General features: G+C 45.9%; 1 protein-coding gene across 2 annotated transcripts in view; it reads left to right on the forward strand.

The window, feature by feature from the left end:
* LOC141165319 (RING finger protein 112-like) overlaps positions 1–17,171 on the forward strand; it is a 231,376-nt gene that overhangs the window by 99,604 nt on the left and 114,601 nt on the right. For both annotated transcript variants that reach the window (XM_073650918.1, XM_073650917.1), the window contains exon 2: positions 14,827–14,983. In XM_073650918.1, the coding sequence (XP_073507019.1) occupies positions 14,827–14,983 (157 nt within the window). The remainder of the gene's footprint in view (positions 1–14,826; positions 14,984–17,171) is intronic.

The following is a 17,171-nucleotide window of genomic DNA, read 5'->3' on the forward strand; positions in this document are numbered from 1 at the left end:
TTCTCCAGCCTCCCCCATTACTCAGTAGTCACAGCATTTCTTCCCCAACCTTTCCCATAACTCAGTAGTCACAGCATTTCTTCCTCAGCCTCTCCCATTACTCAGTAGTCACAGCATTTCTTCTCCAGCCTCCCCCATTACTCAGTAGTCACAGCATTTCTTCTCCAGCCTCTCCCATTCCTCAGTAGTCACAGCATTTCTTCCCCAGCCTCCCCCATTACTCAGTAGTCACAGCATTTCTTCTCCAGCCTTTCCCATTACTCAGTAGTCACAGCATTTCTTCTCCAGCCTCCCCCATTACTCAGTAGTCACAGCATTTCTTCTCCAGCCTCCCCATTACTCAGTAGTCACAGCATTTCTTCTCCAGCCTCCCCATTACTCAGTAGTCACAGCATTTCTTCCCCAGCCCCTCCCATTACTCAGTAGTCACAGCATTTCTTCCCCAGCCCCTCCCATTACTCAGTAGTCACAGCATTTCTTCCCCAGCCTCCCCCATTACTCAGTAGTCACAGCATTTCTTCTCCAGCCTCCCCATTACTCAGTAGTCACAGCATTTCTTCTCCAGCCTCCCCATTACTCAGTAGTCACAGCATTTCTTCCCCAGCCCCTCCCATTACTCAGTAGTCACAGCATTTCTTCCCCAGCCTCCCCCATTACTCAGTAGTCACAGCATTTCTTCTCCAGCCTCTCCCATTACTCAGTAGTCATAGCATTTCTTCCCCAGCCTCCCCCATTACTCAGTAGTCACAGCATTTCTTCTCCAGCCTTTCCCATTACTCAGTAGTCACAGCATTTCTTCTCCAGCCTCCCCCATTACTCAGTAGTCACAGCATTTCTTCTCCAGCCTCCCCATTACTCAGTAGTCACAGCATTTCTTCTCCAGCCTCCCCATTACTCAGTAGTCACAGCATTTCTTCCCCAGCCCCTCCCATTACTCAGTAGTCACAGCATTTCTTCCCCAGCCTCCCCCATTACTCAGTAGTCACAGCATTTCTTCCCCAGCCCCTCCCATTACTCAGTAGTCACAGCATTTCTTCTCCAGCCTCCCCCATTACTCAGTAGTCACAGCATTTCTTCTCCAGCCTTTCCCATTACTCAGTAGTCACAGCATTTCTTCCCCAGCCTCCCCCATTACTCAGTAGTCACAGCATTTCTTCCCCAACCTTTCCCATAACTCAGTAGTCACAGCATTTCTTCTCCAGCCTCCCCCATTACTCAGTAGTCACAGCATTTCTTCCCCAGCCTCCCCCATTACTCAGTAGTCACAGCATTTCTTCCCCAGCCCCTCCCATTACTCAGTAGTCACAGCATTTCTTCTCCAGCCTCCCCCATTACTCAGTAGTCACAGCATTTCTTCTCCAGCCTTTCCCATTACTCAGTAGTCACAGCATTTCTTCCCCAGCCTCCCCCATTACTCAGTAGTCACAGCATTTCTTCCCCAACCTTTCCCATAACTCAGTAGTCACAGCATTTCTTCCCCAACTTTTCCCATAACTCAGTAGTCACAGCATTTCTTCCTCAGCCTCTCCCATTACTCAGTATTCACAGCATTTCTTCCCCAGCCTCTCCCATTACTCAGTAGTCACAGCATTTCTTCCCCAGCCTCCCCCATTACTCAGTAGTCACAGCATTTCTTCCTCAGCCTCTCCCATTACTCAGTAGTCACAGCATTTCTTCTCCAGCCTCCCCCATTACTCAGTAGTCACAGCATTTCTTCCCCAGCCTCTCCCATTACTCAGTAGTCACAGCATTTCTTCCCCAGCCTTTCCCATTACTCAGTAGTCACAGCATTTCTTCCCCAACCTTTCCCATAACTCAGTAGTCACAGGATTTCTTTCTCAGCCTCTCCCATTACTCAGTAGTCACAGCATTTCTTCTCCAGCCTCCCCCATTACTCAGTAGTCACAGCATTTCTTCCCCAGCCTCCCCCATTACTCAGTAGTCACAGCATTTCTTCTCCAGCCTTTCCCATTACTCAGTAGTCACAGCATTTCTTCCCCAGCCCCTCCCATTACTCAGTAGTCACAGCATTTCTTCTCCAGCCTTTCCCATTACTCAGTAGTCACAGCATTTCTTCTCCAGCCTCCCCCATTACTCAGTAGTCACAGCATTTCTTCTCCAGCCTTTCCCATTACTCAGTAGTCACAGCATTTCTTCTCCAGCCTCCCCCATTACTCGGTAGTCACAGCATTTCTTCACCAGCCTCCCCCATTACTCAATAGTCACAGCATTTCTTCCCCAGCCTCTCCCATTACTCAGTAGTCACAGCATTTCTTCCCCAGCCTTTCCCATTACTCAGTAGTCACAGCATTTCTTCCCCAACCTTTCCCATAACTCAGTAGTCACAGCATTTCTTCCCCAGCCTTTCCCATTACTCAGTAGTCACAGCATTTCTTCTCCAGCCTCCCCCATTACTCAGTAGTCACAGCATTTCTTCCCCAACCTTTTACCATAACTCAGTAGTCACAGCATTTCTTTCTCAGCCTCTCCCATTACTCAGTAGTCACAGCATTTCTTCTCCAGCCTCCCCCATTACTCAGTAGTCACAGCATTTCTTCCCCAGCCTCCCCCATTACTCAGTAGTCACAGCATTTCTTCTCCAGCCTTTCCCATTACTCAGTAGTCACAGCATTTCTTCCCCAGCCTCCCCCATTACTCAGTAGTCACAGCATTTCTTCTCCAGCCTTTCCCATTACTCAGTAGTCACAGCATTTCTTCTCCAGCCTCCCCCATTACTCAGTAGTCTCAGCATTTCTTCTCCAGCCTCCCCCATTACTCAGTTGTCACAGCATTTCTTCACCAGCCCCTCCCATTACTCAGTAGTCACAGCATTTCTTCCCCAGCCCCTCCCATTACTCAGTAGTAACAGCATTTCTTCCCCAGCCTCCCCCATTACTCAGTAGTCACAGCATTTCTTCTCCAGCCTTTCCCATTACTCAGTAGTCACAGCATTTCTTCCCCAGCCTCCCCCATTACTCAGTAATCACAGCATTTCTTCTCCAGCCTCCCCCATTACTCAGTAGTCACAGCATTTCTTCCCCAGCCTCCCCCACTACTCAGTAGTCACAACATTTCTTCCCCAGCCTCTCCCATTACTCAGTAGTCACAGCATTTCTTCTCCTGCCTCCCCCATTACTCAGTAGTCACAGCATTTCTTCCCCAGCCCCTCCCATTACTCAGTAGTCACAGCATTTCTTCCCCAGCCTCCCCCATTACTCAGTAGTCACAACATTTCTTCTCCAGCCTTTCCCATTACTCAGTAGTCACAGCATTTCTTCTCCAGCCTCCCCCATTACTCAGTAGTCACAGCATTTCTTCTCCAGCCTCCCCCATTACTAAGTAGTCACAGCATTTCTTCCCCAGCCTCCCCCATTACTCAGTAGTCACAGCATTTCTTCTCCTGTCTCTCCCATTACTCAGTAGTCACAGCAGTTCTTCCTCAGCCTCTCCCATTACTCAGTAGTCACAGCATTTCTTCTCCAGCCTCTCCCATTACTCAGTAGTCACAGCATTTCTTCTCCAGCCTTTCCCATTACTCAGTAGTCACAGCATTTCTTCCCCAGCCTCCCCCATTACTCAGTAGTCACAGCATTTCTTCCCCAACCTTTCCCATAACTCAGTAGTCACAGCATTTCTTCCTCAGCCTCTCCCATTACTCAGTAGTCACAGCATTTCTTCCCCAGCCTCTCCCATTACTCAGTAGTCACAGCATTTCTTCCCCAGCCTCCCCCATTACTCAGTAGTCACAGCATTTCTTCCTCAGCCTCTCCCATTACTCAGTAGTCACAGCATTTCTTCTCCAGCCTCCCCCATTACTCAGTAGTCACAGCATTTCTTCCCCAGCCTCTCCCATTACTCAGTAGTCACAGCATTTCTTCCCCAGCCTCCCCCATTACTCAGTAGTCACAGCATTTCTTCTCCAGCCTTTCCCATTACTCAGTAGTCACAGCATTTCTTCCCCAGCCTCTCTCATTACTCAGTAGTCACAGCATTTCTTCCCCAGCCTCCCCCATTACTCAGTAGTCACAGCATTTCTTCCCCAGCCTCCCCCATTACTCAGTAGTGACAGCATTTCTTCCCCAGCCTTTCCCATTACTCACTAGTCACAGCATTTCTTCCCCAGCCTCCCCCATTACTCAGTAGTCACAGCATTTCTTCTCCAGCCTCCCCCATTACTCAGTAGTCACAGCATTTCTTCTCCAGCCTCTCCTATTACTCAGTAGTCACAGCATTTCTTCTCCAGTCTTCCCCATTACTCAGTAGTCACAGCATTTCTTCCCCAGCCTCCCCCATTACTCAGTAGTCACAGCATTTCTTCTCCTGCCTCTCCCATTACTCAGTAGTCACAACATTTCTTCTCCAGCCTCCCCCATTACTCCGTAGTCACAGCATTTCTTCCCCAGCCTCCCCAATTACTCAGTAGTCACAGTATTTCTTCCCCAGCCTTTCCCATTACTTAGTAGTCACAGCATTTCTTCTCCTGCCTCTCCCATTACTCAGTAGTCACAGCATTTCTTCCCCAGCCTCCCCCATTACTCAGTAGTCACAGCATTTCTTCTCCAGCCTCCCCCATTACTCAGTAGTCACAGCATTTCTTCCCCAGCCTCCCCCATTACTCAGTAGTCACAGCATTTCTTCCCCAACCTTTCCCATAACTCAGTAGTCACAGCATTTCTTCCTCAGCCTCCCCCATTACTCAGTAGTCACAGCATTTCTTCTCCAGCCTCCCCCATTACTCAGTAGTCACAGCATTTCTTCCCCAGCCTCCCCCATTACTCAGTAGTCACAGCATTTGTTCTCCAGCCTCCCCCATTACTCAGTAGTCACAACATTTCTTCCCCAGCCTCCCGCATTACTCAGTAGTCACAGCATTTCTTCCCCAACCTTTCCCATAACTCAGTAGTCACAGCATTTCTTCCTCAGCCTCTCCCATTTCTCAGTAGTCACAGCATTTCTTCCCCAGCCTCCCCCATTACTCAGTAGTCACAGCATTTCTTCTCCAGCCTCCCCCATTACTCAGTAGTCACAGCATTTCTTTCCCAGCCTCTCCCATTACTCAGTAGTCACAGCATTTCTTCCTCAGCCTCTCCCATTACTCAGTAGTCACAGCATTTCTTCCCCAGCCTCCCCCATTACTCAGTAGTCACAGCATTTCTTCTCCAGCCTCCCCCATTACTCAGTAGTCACAGCATTTCTTCCCCAGCCTCCCCCATTACTCAGTAGTCACAGCATTTCTTCCCCAGCCTCCCCCATTACTCAGTAGTCACAGCATTTCTTCCCCAGCCTCCCCCATTACTCAGTAGTCACAGCATTTCTTCTCCAGCCTCCCCCATTACTCAGTAGTCACAGCATTTCTTCCCCAGCCTCCCCCATTACTCAGTAGTCACAGCATTTCTTCTCCAGCCTCCCCCATTACTCAGTAGTCACAGCATTTCTTCCCCAGCCTCCCCCATTACTCAGTAGTGACAGCATTTCTTCCCCAGCCTCCCCCATTACTCAGTAGTCACAGCATTTCTTCTCCAGCCTCCCCCATTACTCAGTAGTCACAGCATTTCTTCCCCAACCTTTCCCATAACTCAGTAGTCACAGCATTTCTTCCTCAGCCTCTCCCATTACTCAGTAGTCACAGCATTTCTTCCCCAGCCTCCCCCATTACTCAGTAGTCACAGCATTTCTTCTTCAGCCTCCCCCATTACTCAGTAGTCACAGCATTTCTTCTCCAGCCTTTCCCATTACTCAGTAGTCGCAGCATTTCTTCTCCTGCCTCTCCCATTACTCAGTAGTCACAGCATTTCTTCTCCAGCCCCTCCCATTACTCAGTAGTCACATCATTTCTTCCCCAGCCTTTCCCATTACTCATTAGTCACAGCATTTCTTCCCCAGCCTCTCCCATTACTCAGTAGTGACAGCATTTCTTCCCCAGCCTCTCCCATTACTCAGTAGTCACAGCATTTCTTCCCCAGCCTCTCCCATTACTCAGTAGTCACAGCATTTCTTCCCCAACCTTTCCCATTACTCAGTAGTCACAGCATTTCTTCTCCAGCCCCTCCCATTACTCAGTAGTCACAGCATTTCTTCCCCAACCTTTCCCATAACTGAGTAGTCACAGCATTTCTTCCCCAGCCTCTCCCATTACTCAGTAGTCACAGCATTTCTTCTCCAGCCCCTCCCATTACTCAGTAGTCACAGCATTTCTTCCCCAGCCTTTCCCATTACTCAGTAGTCACAGCATTTCTTCTCCAGCCTTTCCCATTACTCAGTAGTCACAGCATTTCTTCCACAGCCTCCCCCATTACTCAGTAGTCACAGCATTTCTTCCCCAGCCTCCCCCATTACTCAGTAGTCACAGCATTTCTTCTCCAGCCTCCCCCATTACTCAGTAGTCACAGCATTTCTTCCCCAGCCTCTCCCATTACTCAGTAGTCACAGCATTTCTTCCACAGCCTCCCCCATTACTCAGTAGTCACAGCATTTCTTCTCCAGCCTCCCCCATTACTCAGTAGTCACAGCATTTCTTCCCCAGCCTCTCCCATTACTCAGTAGTCACAGCATTTCTTCCCCAGCCTCCCCCATTACTCAGTAGTCACAGCATTTCTTCCCCAGCCTCCCCCATTACTCAGTAGTCACAGCATTTCTTCTCCAGCCTCCCCCATTACTCAGTAGTCACAGCATTTCTTCCCCAGCCTCTCCCATTACTCAGTAGTCACAGCATTTCTTCCCCAGCCTCCCCCATTACTCAGTAGTCACAGCATTTCTTCCCCAGCCTCCCCCATTACTCAGTAGTCACAGCATTTCTTCTCCAGCCTCCCCCATTACTCAGTAGTCACAGCATTTCTTCCCCAGCCTCCCCCATTACTCAGTAGTCACAGCATTTCTTCCCCAGCCTCCCCCATTACTCAGTAGTCACAGCATTTCTTCTCCAGCCTCCCCCATTACTCAGTAGTCACAGCATTTCTTCCCCAACCTTTCCCATAACTCAGTAGTCACAGCATTTCTTCCTCAGCCTCTCCCATTACTCAGTAGTCACAGCATTTCTTCCCCAGCCTCCCCCATTACTCAGTAGTCACAGCATTTCTTCTCCAGCCTCCCCCATTACTCAGTAGTCACAGCATTTCTTCTCCAGCCTTTCCCATTACTCAGTAGTCGCAGCATTTCTTCTCCTGCCTCTCCCATTACTCAGTAGTCACAGCATTTCTTCTCCAGCCTCCCCCATTACTCAGTAGTCACAGCATTTCTTCCCCAGCCTCCCCCATTACTCAGTAGTCACAGCATTTCTTCTCCAGCCTCCCCCATTACTCAGTAGTCACAGCATTTCTTCTCCAGCCTTTCCCATTACTCAGTAGTCGCAGCATTTCTTCTCCTGCCTCTCCCATTACTCAGTAGTCACAGCATTTCTTCCCCAGCCTCCCCCATTACTCAGTAGTCACAGCATTTCTTCTCCAGCCTCCCCCATTACTCAGTAGTCACAGCATTTCTTCTCCAGCCTTTCCCATTACTCAGTAGTCGCAGCATTTCTTCTCCTGCCTCTCCCATTACTCAGTAGTCACAGCATTTCTTCCCCAGCCTCCCCCATTACTCAGTAGTCACAGCATTTCTTCTCCAGCCTCCCCCATTACTCAGTAGTCACAGCATTTCTTCTCCAGCCTCCCCCATTACTCAGTAGTCACAGCATTTCTTCTCCTGCCTCTCCCATTACTCAGTAGTCACAGCATTTCTTCCCCAGCCTTTCCCATTACTCATTAGTCACAGCATTTCTTCCCCAGCCTCTCCCATTACTCAGTAGTGACAGCATTTCTTCCCCAGCCTCTCCCATTACTCAGTAGTCACAGCATTTCTTCCCCAGCCTCTCCCATTACTCAGTAGTCACAGCATTTCTTCCTCAACCTTTCCCATAACTCAGTAGTCACAGCATTTCTTCCCCAGCCCCTCCCATTACTCAGTAGTCACAGCATTTCTTCTCCAGCCCCTCCCATTACTCAGTAGTCACAGCATTTCTTCCCCAACCTTTCCCATAACTCAGTAGTCACAGCATTTCTTCCCCAGCCTCTCCCATTACTCAGTAGTCACAGCATTTCTTCTCCAGCCCCTCCCATTACTCAGTAGTCACAGCATTTCTTCCCCAGCCTTTCCCATTACTCAGTAGTCACAGCATTTCTTCTCCAGCCTTTCCCATTACTCAGTAGTCACAGCATTTCTTCCCCAGCCTCCCCCATTACTCAGTAGTCACAGCATTTCTTCCCCAGCCTCCCCCATTACTCAGTAGTCACAGCATTTCTTCTCCAGCCTCCCCCATTACTCAGTAGTCACAGCATTTCTTCCCCAGCCTCTCCCATTACTCAGTAGTCACAGCATTTCTTCCCCAGCCTCCCCCATTACTCAGTAGTCACAGCATTTCTTCCCCAGCCTCCCCCATTACTCAGTAGTTACAGCATTTCTTCTCCAGCCTCCCCCATTACTCAGTAGTCACAGCATTTCTTCCCCAGCCTCCCCCATTACTCAGTAGTCACAGCATTTCTTCCCCAGCCTCTCCCATTACTCAGTAGTCACAGCATTTCTTCCCCAGCCTCCCCCATTACTCAGTAGTCACAGCATTTCTTCCCCAGCCTCCCCCATTACTCAGTAGTCACAGCATTTCTTCCCCAGCCTCCCCCATTACTCAGTAGTCACAGCATTTCTTCCCCAGCCTCCCCCATTACTCAGTAGTCACAGCATTTCTTCCCCAGCCTCCCCCATTACTCAGTAGTCACAGCATTTCTTCCCCAGCCTCTCCCATTACTCAGTAGTCACAGCATTTCTTCCCCAGCCTTTCCCATTACTCAGTAATCACAGCATTTCTTCCCCAGCCTCCCCCATTACTCAGTAGTCACAGCATTTCTTCTCCAGCCTTTCCCATTACTCAGTAGTCACAGCATTTCTTCCCCAGCCTCCCCCATTACTCAGTAGTCACAGCATTTCTTCCCCAGCCTCCCCCATTACTCAGTAGGCACAGCATTTCTTCCACAGCCTCCCCCATTACTCAGTAGTCACAGCATTTCTTCTCCTGCCTCCCCCATTACTCAGTAGTCGCAGCATTTCTTTCTCAGCCTCCCCCATTACTCAGTAGTCACAGCATTTCTTCTCCAGCCTCCCCCATTACTCAGTAGTCACAGCATTTCTTCCCCAGCCTCCCCCATTACTCAGTAGTCATAGCATTTCTTCTCCAGCCTCCCCCATTACTCAGTAGTCACAGCATTTCTTCCCCAGCCTCCCTCATTACTCAGTAGTCACAGCATTTCTACTCCAGCCTCCCCCATTACTCAGTAGTCATAGCATTTCTTCTCCAGCCTCCCCCATTACTCAGTAGTCACAGCATTTCTTCCCCAGCCTCCCCCATTACTCAGTAGTCACAGCATTTCTTCTCCAGCCTCCCTCATTACTCAGTAGTCACAGCATTTCTTCCCCAGCCTCCCCCATTACTCAGTAGTCACAGCATTTCTTCTCCAGCCTCCCCCATTACTCAGTAGTCACAGCATTTCTTCCCCAGCCTCCCCCATTACTCAGTAGTCACAGCATTTCTTCTCCAGCCTCCCCCATTACTCAGTAGTCACAGCATTTCTTCTCCAGCCTCCCTCATTACTCAGTAGTCACAGCATTTCTTCCCCAGCCTCCCCCATTACTCAGTAGTCACAGCATTTCTTCTCCAGCCTCCCCCATTACTCAGTAGTCATAGCATTTCTTCTCCAGCCTCCCCCATTACTCAGTAGTCACAGCATTTCTTCCCCAGCCTCCCCCATTACTCAGTAGTCATAGCATTTCTTCTCCAGCCTCCCCCATTACTCAGTAGTCATAGCATTTCTTCTCCAGCCTCCCCCATTACTCAGTAGTCATAGCATTTCTTCTCCAGCCTCCCCCATTACTCAGTAGTCACAGCATTTCTTCCCCAGCCTCCCTCATTACTCAGTAGTCACAGCATTTCTACTCCAGCCTCCCCCATTACTCAGTAGTCATAGCATTTCTTCTCCAGCCTCCCCCATTACTCAGTAGTCACAGCATTTCTTCCCCAGCCTCCCTCATTACTCAGTAGTCACAGCATTTCTTCCCCAGCCTCCCCCATTACTCAGTAGTCACAGCATTTCTTCCTCAGCCTCTCCCATTACTCAGTAGTCACAGCATTTCTTCTCCAGCCTCCCCCATTACTCAGTAGTCACAGCATTTCTTCTCCAGCCTCCCCCATTACTCAGTAGTCACAGCATTTCTTCCCCAGCCTCCCCCATTACTCAGTAGTCACAACATTTCTTCTCCAGCCTCCCCCATTACTCAGTAGTCACAGCATTTCTTCCTCAGCCTCTCCCATTACTCAGTAGTCACAGCATTTCTTCTCCAGCCTCCCCCATTACTCAGTAGTCACAGCATTTCTTCCCCAGCCTCCCCCATTACTCAGTAGTCACAACATTTCTTCTCCAGCCTCCCCCATTACTCAGTAGTCACAGCATTTCTTCCTCAGCCTCTCCCATTACTCAGTAGTCACAGCATTTCTTCTCCAGCCTCCCCCATTACTCAGTAGTCACAGCATTTCTTCTCCAGCCTCCCCCATTACTCAGTAGTCACAGCATTTCTTCCCCAGCCTCCCCCATTACTCAGTAGTCACAACATTTTTTCTCCAGCCTCTCTATATACAGATAATGCGCCATGAAAAAGTATTCATGCCCTGTGAACTTTTACACTTTTTTTAACATTGCGCCTATAAATTTAAATGTATTTCATTGGAATTTTATGAGATATGCCAACACAAAGTAGCAAGTATTTGTGAAGTGTAAAGGGAATGATACATGCTTTTCTAATTATTTTAACCCCTTTACCCCCAAGGGTGGTTTGCACGTTAATGACCGGGCCAATTTTTACAATTCTGACCACTCTCACTTTATGAGGTAATTACTCTGGAACGCTTCAACGGATCCCACTGATTCTGAGATTGTTTTTTCATCACATATTGTACTTCATGATAGTGGTAACATTTCTTCGATATCACTTGCGTTTATTTGTGAAAAAAATGAAAATTTGGTGAAAATTTTGAACATTTTGCAATTTTCAAAATTTGAATTTTTATGCCCTCAAATCAGAGAGATATGTCACACAAAATAGTTAATAAATAACATTTCCCACCTGTCTACTTTATATCAGCACAATTTGGAAACCAACATTTTTTTTTATTAAGGAGCTATAAGGGTTAAAAGTTGACCAGCGATTTCTCATTTTTCCAACAAAATTTACAAAACCATTTTTTTAGGGACCACATCACATTTGAAGTCACTTTGAGGGGTCTTTATGACACAAAATACCCAAAAGTGACACCATTCTAAAAACTGCACCCCTCTAGGTGCTCAAAACCACAGTCAAGAACTTTATTAACCCTTGAGGTGCTTCACAGGAATTTTTGGAATGTGGAAGAAAAAAATTAACATTTAACTTTTTTCACAAAAATGTTACTTTAGACCCCATTTTTTTTATTTTCGCAGGGGTAACAGGAAAAAATTGGACCCCAAAATTTGTTGTGCAATTTCCCCTGAGCATGCAGATACCCCATACGTGGGGAAAAAACACTGTTAGGGCGCACGGAAGAGCTCGGAAGAGAATGAGCGCCATTTGACTTTTTGAATGTAAAATTTGCTTGAATAATTAGCGGACACCATGTTGCGTTTGGAGAGCCCCTGATGTGCCTAAACAGTGGAAACCACCCACAAGTGACACCATTTTGGAAACTAGACCCCTCAGGGAACGTATCTAGATGTGTGGTGAGCACCTTGAACCCCCAGGTGCTTCACAGAAGTTTAGAACATTGAGCCATAAAAATAAAATTTTCACATTTTTGCAACAAAAATGTTTTTCAGCCCCCAATTTTGCATTTTCATAAGGGTAACAGGAGAAATTGCACCATGCTGTTTGTTGTGCAATTTCTCCTGAGTAAGCAGCTACCACATATGTGGGGGAAAACCACTGTTTGGGCGCACGGCAGGGTTTGGAAGGGAAGAAGCGCCATTTGACTTTTTGAATGTAAAATTTACTTGAATACTTAGCGGATGTGCCCCTGATGTGCCTAAACAGTGGAAACCCCCCACAAGTGACACCATTTTGGAAACTAGACCCCTCAGGGAACTGATCTAGATGTGTGGTGAGCACCCTGAACCCCCAAGAGCTTTGCAGAAGTTTATAACATGGAACCGTGAAAATAAAAAAATCTAACTTTTTCCACAGAAAATGTTTTAGGCCCAATTTTTTTATTTTCACAAGGGTAGGAGGAGAAAATGGACCCCAAAAACTGTTGTGCAATTTCTCTTGAGTTTTCCAATACGTGGGGAAAATACCGTGTTTGGGCGCACGGCAGAGTTCAGAAGGGAAGGAGCTTTGTGTGACTTTTTGAACGCAAAATTGGCTGGGATTGAGAGCAGACGCCATGTCGCGTTTGGAGAGCCCCTGATGTGCCTAAACAGTGGAAACCCCCCACAAGTGACCCCATTTTGGAAACTAGACCCCTCAAGGATTTTATCAAGGGGTATAGTGAACATTTTGAATCCAGAGGTACGACACAGAATTTGATAACATTAAGTCATCATATTGAATAAGTTGTCATTAGTCTTGAGCTCAAATGCTCGCTACTTGAGTTTGCATCGGGTACTCGGGTATGCACATGTATCGCGTGTGCTAGAGTGACATGCTCGAGTCCCCGCTCGCATGTTTCATGGTTATTAGACACCCAAAAAAAACATGCGGGGATCGCTTGTGCATGGCAGGCAATCACCGCAAGTTTTTTTTGGCCACGAAGCATATGGGGCAGAGACTCGAGCATGTCACTCGAGCACCCGCGATACTCAGTGCATTCCTGAGCACTCGATGCAAACTCAAGTAGCGAGCACTTGCGCGCAACACTGGTCGCCATATCGTCATCCTTTTTTTTTTTTACTTTTGAAAAAAATCCCTAGCCCAACCCCAACCCTAGAGTTTATTTTTTATGCCGTTCCTCGTGCGCCATATTTTGAGAGCTATAATTTTTCCATATTTTGGCCAACAGAGTCATATGATGGCTTGTTTTTTGCGGGACGAGTTGACATTTTTATTCGTACCATTTTCAGGCACTTGACATTTTTTGATCGCTTTCTATTCCAATTTTTGGGAGGCAGAATAAACAAAAACCAGCAATTCCAGAATTTTTTTTATGTTTTTTTTTTATGCTGTTCCGCATGTGGAAAAATTGATAAGGTAGCTTTATTCTTCGGGTCAATACGTTTACAGCGGTACCACATTTATATTGTTTTTCTATGTTTTGGCGTTTTACACAATAAAAGCTATTTTATAGAAAAAAATATTTTTTTGCATCGCTTTATTCTGAGAGCTATAACTTTTTTATTTTTGGGCTGATGGAGCTGTATGGCGGTTTGTTTTTTGCGGGACAAGATGACGTTTTCAGCAGTACCATTTTTATTTATATTCGTCTTTTTTATCACACGTTATTTCATTTTTTGTTTGGTGGTATGATGATAAAGCATTGTTTTTTTGCTTAGTTTTTTATTTTTTTACCGTGTTCACTAAAGGGGTTAACTAGTGGGACAGTTTTATAAGTCAGGTCGTTATGGACACGGCGATACCAAATATGTGTACTTTTATTGTTTTTTTTTCATAATAATATTTATTGATGGGTACATTATATTTTTATTTTTGGTGGATTATTTTTTTTAATATTTTTTTAATTTTTTTTTTTCATTTTTTAACACTTTTTGGACTTTTATTCTATGTCCCACTCTGGGACTTTTTTTTATTCTGATCGCCTGTATAGCACAGGAATGCAGCACCATTCCTGTGCTATACAGGCTGTCAGTGCTGCACAGTGAGTAGATAGTTTGGTCATGCACTGCACATGACCAAAGAATCTTCCTGCTGTCTGGTGACCAGGATGTTGTCATGACTACATCGGGTCATCATGGCAACATCCGGGAAGCCGCGGCAGACAGCTCTGGAGGCCGGAAGAGGAGGTGAGTATCCCGATCACCTCCCCTTGCCACCGCAATGCTGCGATCAACTTCGAGGGGGTTAATGTGCCGGGAGCAGTGCGGGACCACTCCCTGCACATGGTACCGGGTGTCAGCTGTGACAATCAGCTGACACCTGGCGGCGATCGCCCCGCACCGCTTGTGTGCGGGCGCGATTGCCATATGACCTAATAGTATGTCATTGGTCCAATCGTCCCAGGTCACCAAGACGTACTATTAGGTCATACGTCAGAATGGGGTTAAAAATATAAAACTGAAATTTGTGACATGCGTTTGTATTCAGCCCCTTGTAGTCTGATACCCTTAAATAAAACCCTGAGGGACCAATTGCCTCCAGAAGTCACATAATTAGTAAATTGAGTCCACTTGTGTGTAATTTATTCTCAGTATAGCTGTTCTGTGAAGGCCTTTTTTTGTAGAACATTAGTGATCAAACAGCATCATAAAAACCAAGGAACACACCAGACAAGTCAGGGATAAAGTTGTGTAGAAGAGTAAAGCAGGGTTAGGTTATAAAAAATAGCCCAGGCTCTGAACATCTCATGTAGCACTGCGTCCAAAAATGGAAGGAGTATGGCACAGCTGCTTTATTGGAATTCTCCTGTACAGAGGTAAGACAACTGGTGTACTATTATATCAAGTCGCATTTTAGTGACAACCCTTCCTTTTCTATTTCACACTAAGCAGTAAAGTATATTTCCCCCAAAATGGTGGTTATAAAAAGCACCAATGAAAAACACCAAGTCATTAAGAGGTTAAAATAAGGTATGGTATTTAACCATTTTAATTTTATGTTTTGCAACAGGAGTCGTGGTTCTATCTGCCCTCTCTGCAATGGAGAGCTACAGGATCCCATCAGTAAACCCTGTGGACACAGCTTCTGCTTGAATTGTCTTTATAAATATCAAGCTTTAAGAGGAGGTAGATGTCCGTCATGCATCAACCGCAAAGAAATAAATGAGGTCAGAGCTCTTTTGGTCAAACAAAAACACACCTTCTTGAAATGACCACCCATTGCCAAATGACTACCCATCTATAAAGTAACTTAGGGCCACTACTGTAACTCCGTAGGCCTCTGATTACACATGGTTGCATAGAAAGCAGGGTTGTGGAGTCGGAATAGTGGAATCGGAGTCTGTGTCCATTTTGGTGGAGTCGGACTCAGTATAAAATGGACCGACCTCGACTCCTAAAATATACAATAAATTGGTACAGTAGTTTAATGCAGTATGTGCTGTAAATGTTTTCATAAGAATTTTGGAAAGTTATGAAAATGTCCTATAAATGTCTGTTTTGTTCCTAATATAAGGATCTCGGCTTTTAGTTGAGATATATCTGTGCTGCACTTTATGTACATGCTCAGGAGTGACCAGTGCTGTCGAGTCCGAGTCGTGGAGTCAAAGTTGGGAGTCAGGGAAATTGAAGAGTCGGAGGTTTGGCTTATCGACTTCACAGCCCTGATAGAAAGGCTTTTTAGAGAAATCTTCTTATAAATCCAACAGAACAAATATGTAGCATATTCAATCAGACTCCAAATTTATGAAGGAAGCGTAGATAAGAATATCTATATACATGCAGTGCGTGACAGATCCTCTAAGTGCATAAGCCCTAATGATACATTCTTTGTAGCAGTGGATGATAAACCTGCAGCCTAAACCCTTAATAAAATGACCCCCATCACATAATTCAAACTGAAGCACATCATAGTAGCATATCAGGACGGGCTGGAGTCTGAAGAAACACACCTTCCAAAATCTGGGTCTCAACTGACAGAGGAGCTGTATCGTAAGCACATATACCCTATGAGAAGGGTTGGGACAGGAGAAGAAATAGATCTCCTTGGCTGACTGTGCACTGAAGACCTAGACTGGAGCAAAAATCCTTTGTGCTCAGTGTGATGAAGAGAAGATTTATTTCTTCTCATTGGCTCACTGACGTATATGTGCACATGATTAGGCTTCTCTGTCAGTTGAGACATAGGATGAGCTGCAGTATGAAGAAACCCAGCTCCTGAAACCTAACAAGTGACTAGAACAGGCTGCCATTTGAATTCTGTGACAGCTGAATTATAGAGACATGGAAAAAAAAATTCTTACCACATCAATCCCACCACAGTAGCCCACCTTCTTGTACTTTGCACATCCTCCTTATGATCTAGACTAGGTATTCTCACATCCTATTCCTCACATTGAGCACTGGGATGCTGGCTGCACTAGCTGGACAGGAGAGTGGCGAGATAAGCATTTGTATTCATCCCTGGTTTATTTTGCTCATGGGTCTGCAGACCCCAGAGCATGATAAGCAACATTAGAGTGTCTATGAATAACCAGTCAAATTTCCTGACCAAGTGAGCTGCCGAGTTTGAATTTTGGCAGATTCGCTCATTACTACTTTAATCATATTTTATTTTCTGTACATGATTATGGGGCAGCCATCTTACATGAGCTCCTCTTCTACTCTGATTGCAGCAGTTCAGAGATATGCTTTACTGCAGCCACATGGACATAAGAAACAGGTGTCTGGACACAACTTTTATGGGGGAGTTTGATGAGCATACTCTGTGATCTGTGTGGAAGTCTTTTTTATTGTTAATTGTTAAAGGGGTTTTCCCAAGAACAAAAGTTAATTTTAATCAGTAGATCTTGAAATGATAATAAGTTCCACAATTGAATGTATTTAAATAAAATGTTCCTGTGCTGAGATAATCTTATAAATGTGCCCCTGCTGTGTACTGTGTAATGGCTGTGTCTGACCGTACAGGAACATGGTCTGATCATACCACATCTCCTGGGCAGGGGAGGAAACAAAAGAGTATACAGACAGGACAGATGGGGATCACAGCTGATTCTTTCTTTGAAGGAAAACATTGTTTAAAAACAGTCAGGGAAATGTTTTACCTCACAGAAAGAATCAGCTGTGATCCCGTGCTGTCCTGTCTGTATACTCTTTTGCTCCCCCCCTTCACCCAGGAGATGTGGTATGATCAGACCATACGGTGAGAGCAGGCATTACACAGTACACAGCAGGGACACATTTATAACATTATCTCAGCACAGGAACATTTTATTTAAATACATCTAATTGTGGAAATTATTATTATTCCAAGGTCTATTGAAAGAAAATAAACTTGAACTTTTGTTCATGGAAAAA

This window comes from Phyllobates terribilis, unplaced genomic scaffold (assembly GCF_046119375.1).
Source record: "Phyllobates terribilis strain yellow unplaced genomic scaffold, ASM4611937v1 Scaffold_11__3_contigs__length_659146591, whole genome shotgun sequence".
In the NCBI taxonomy this organism is placed as follows: domain Eukaryota; kingdom Metazoa; phylum Chordata; class Amphibia; order Anura; family Dendrobatidae; genus Phyllobates; species Phyllobates terribilis.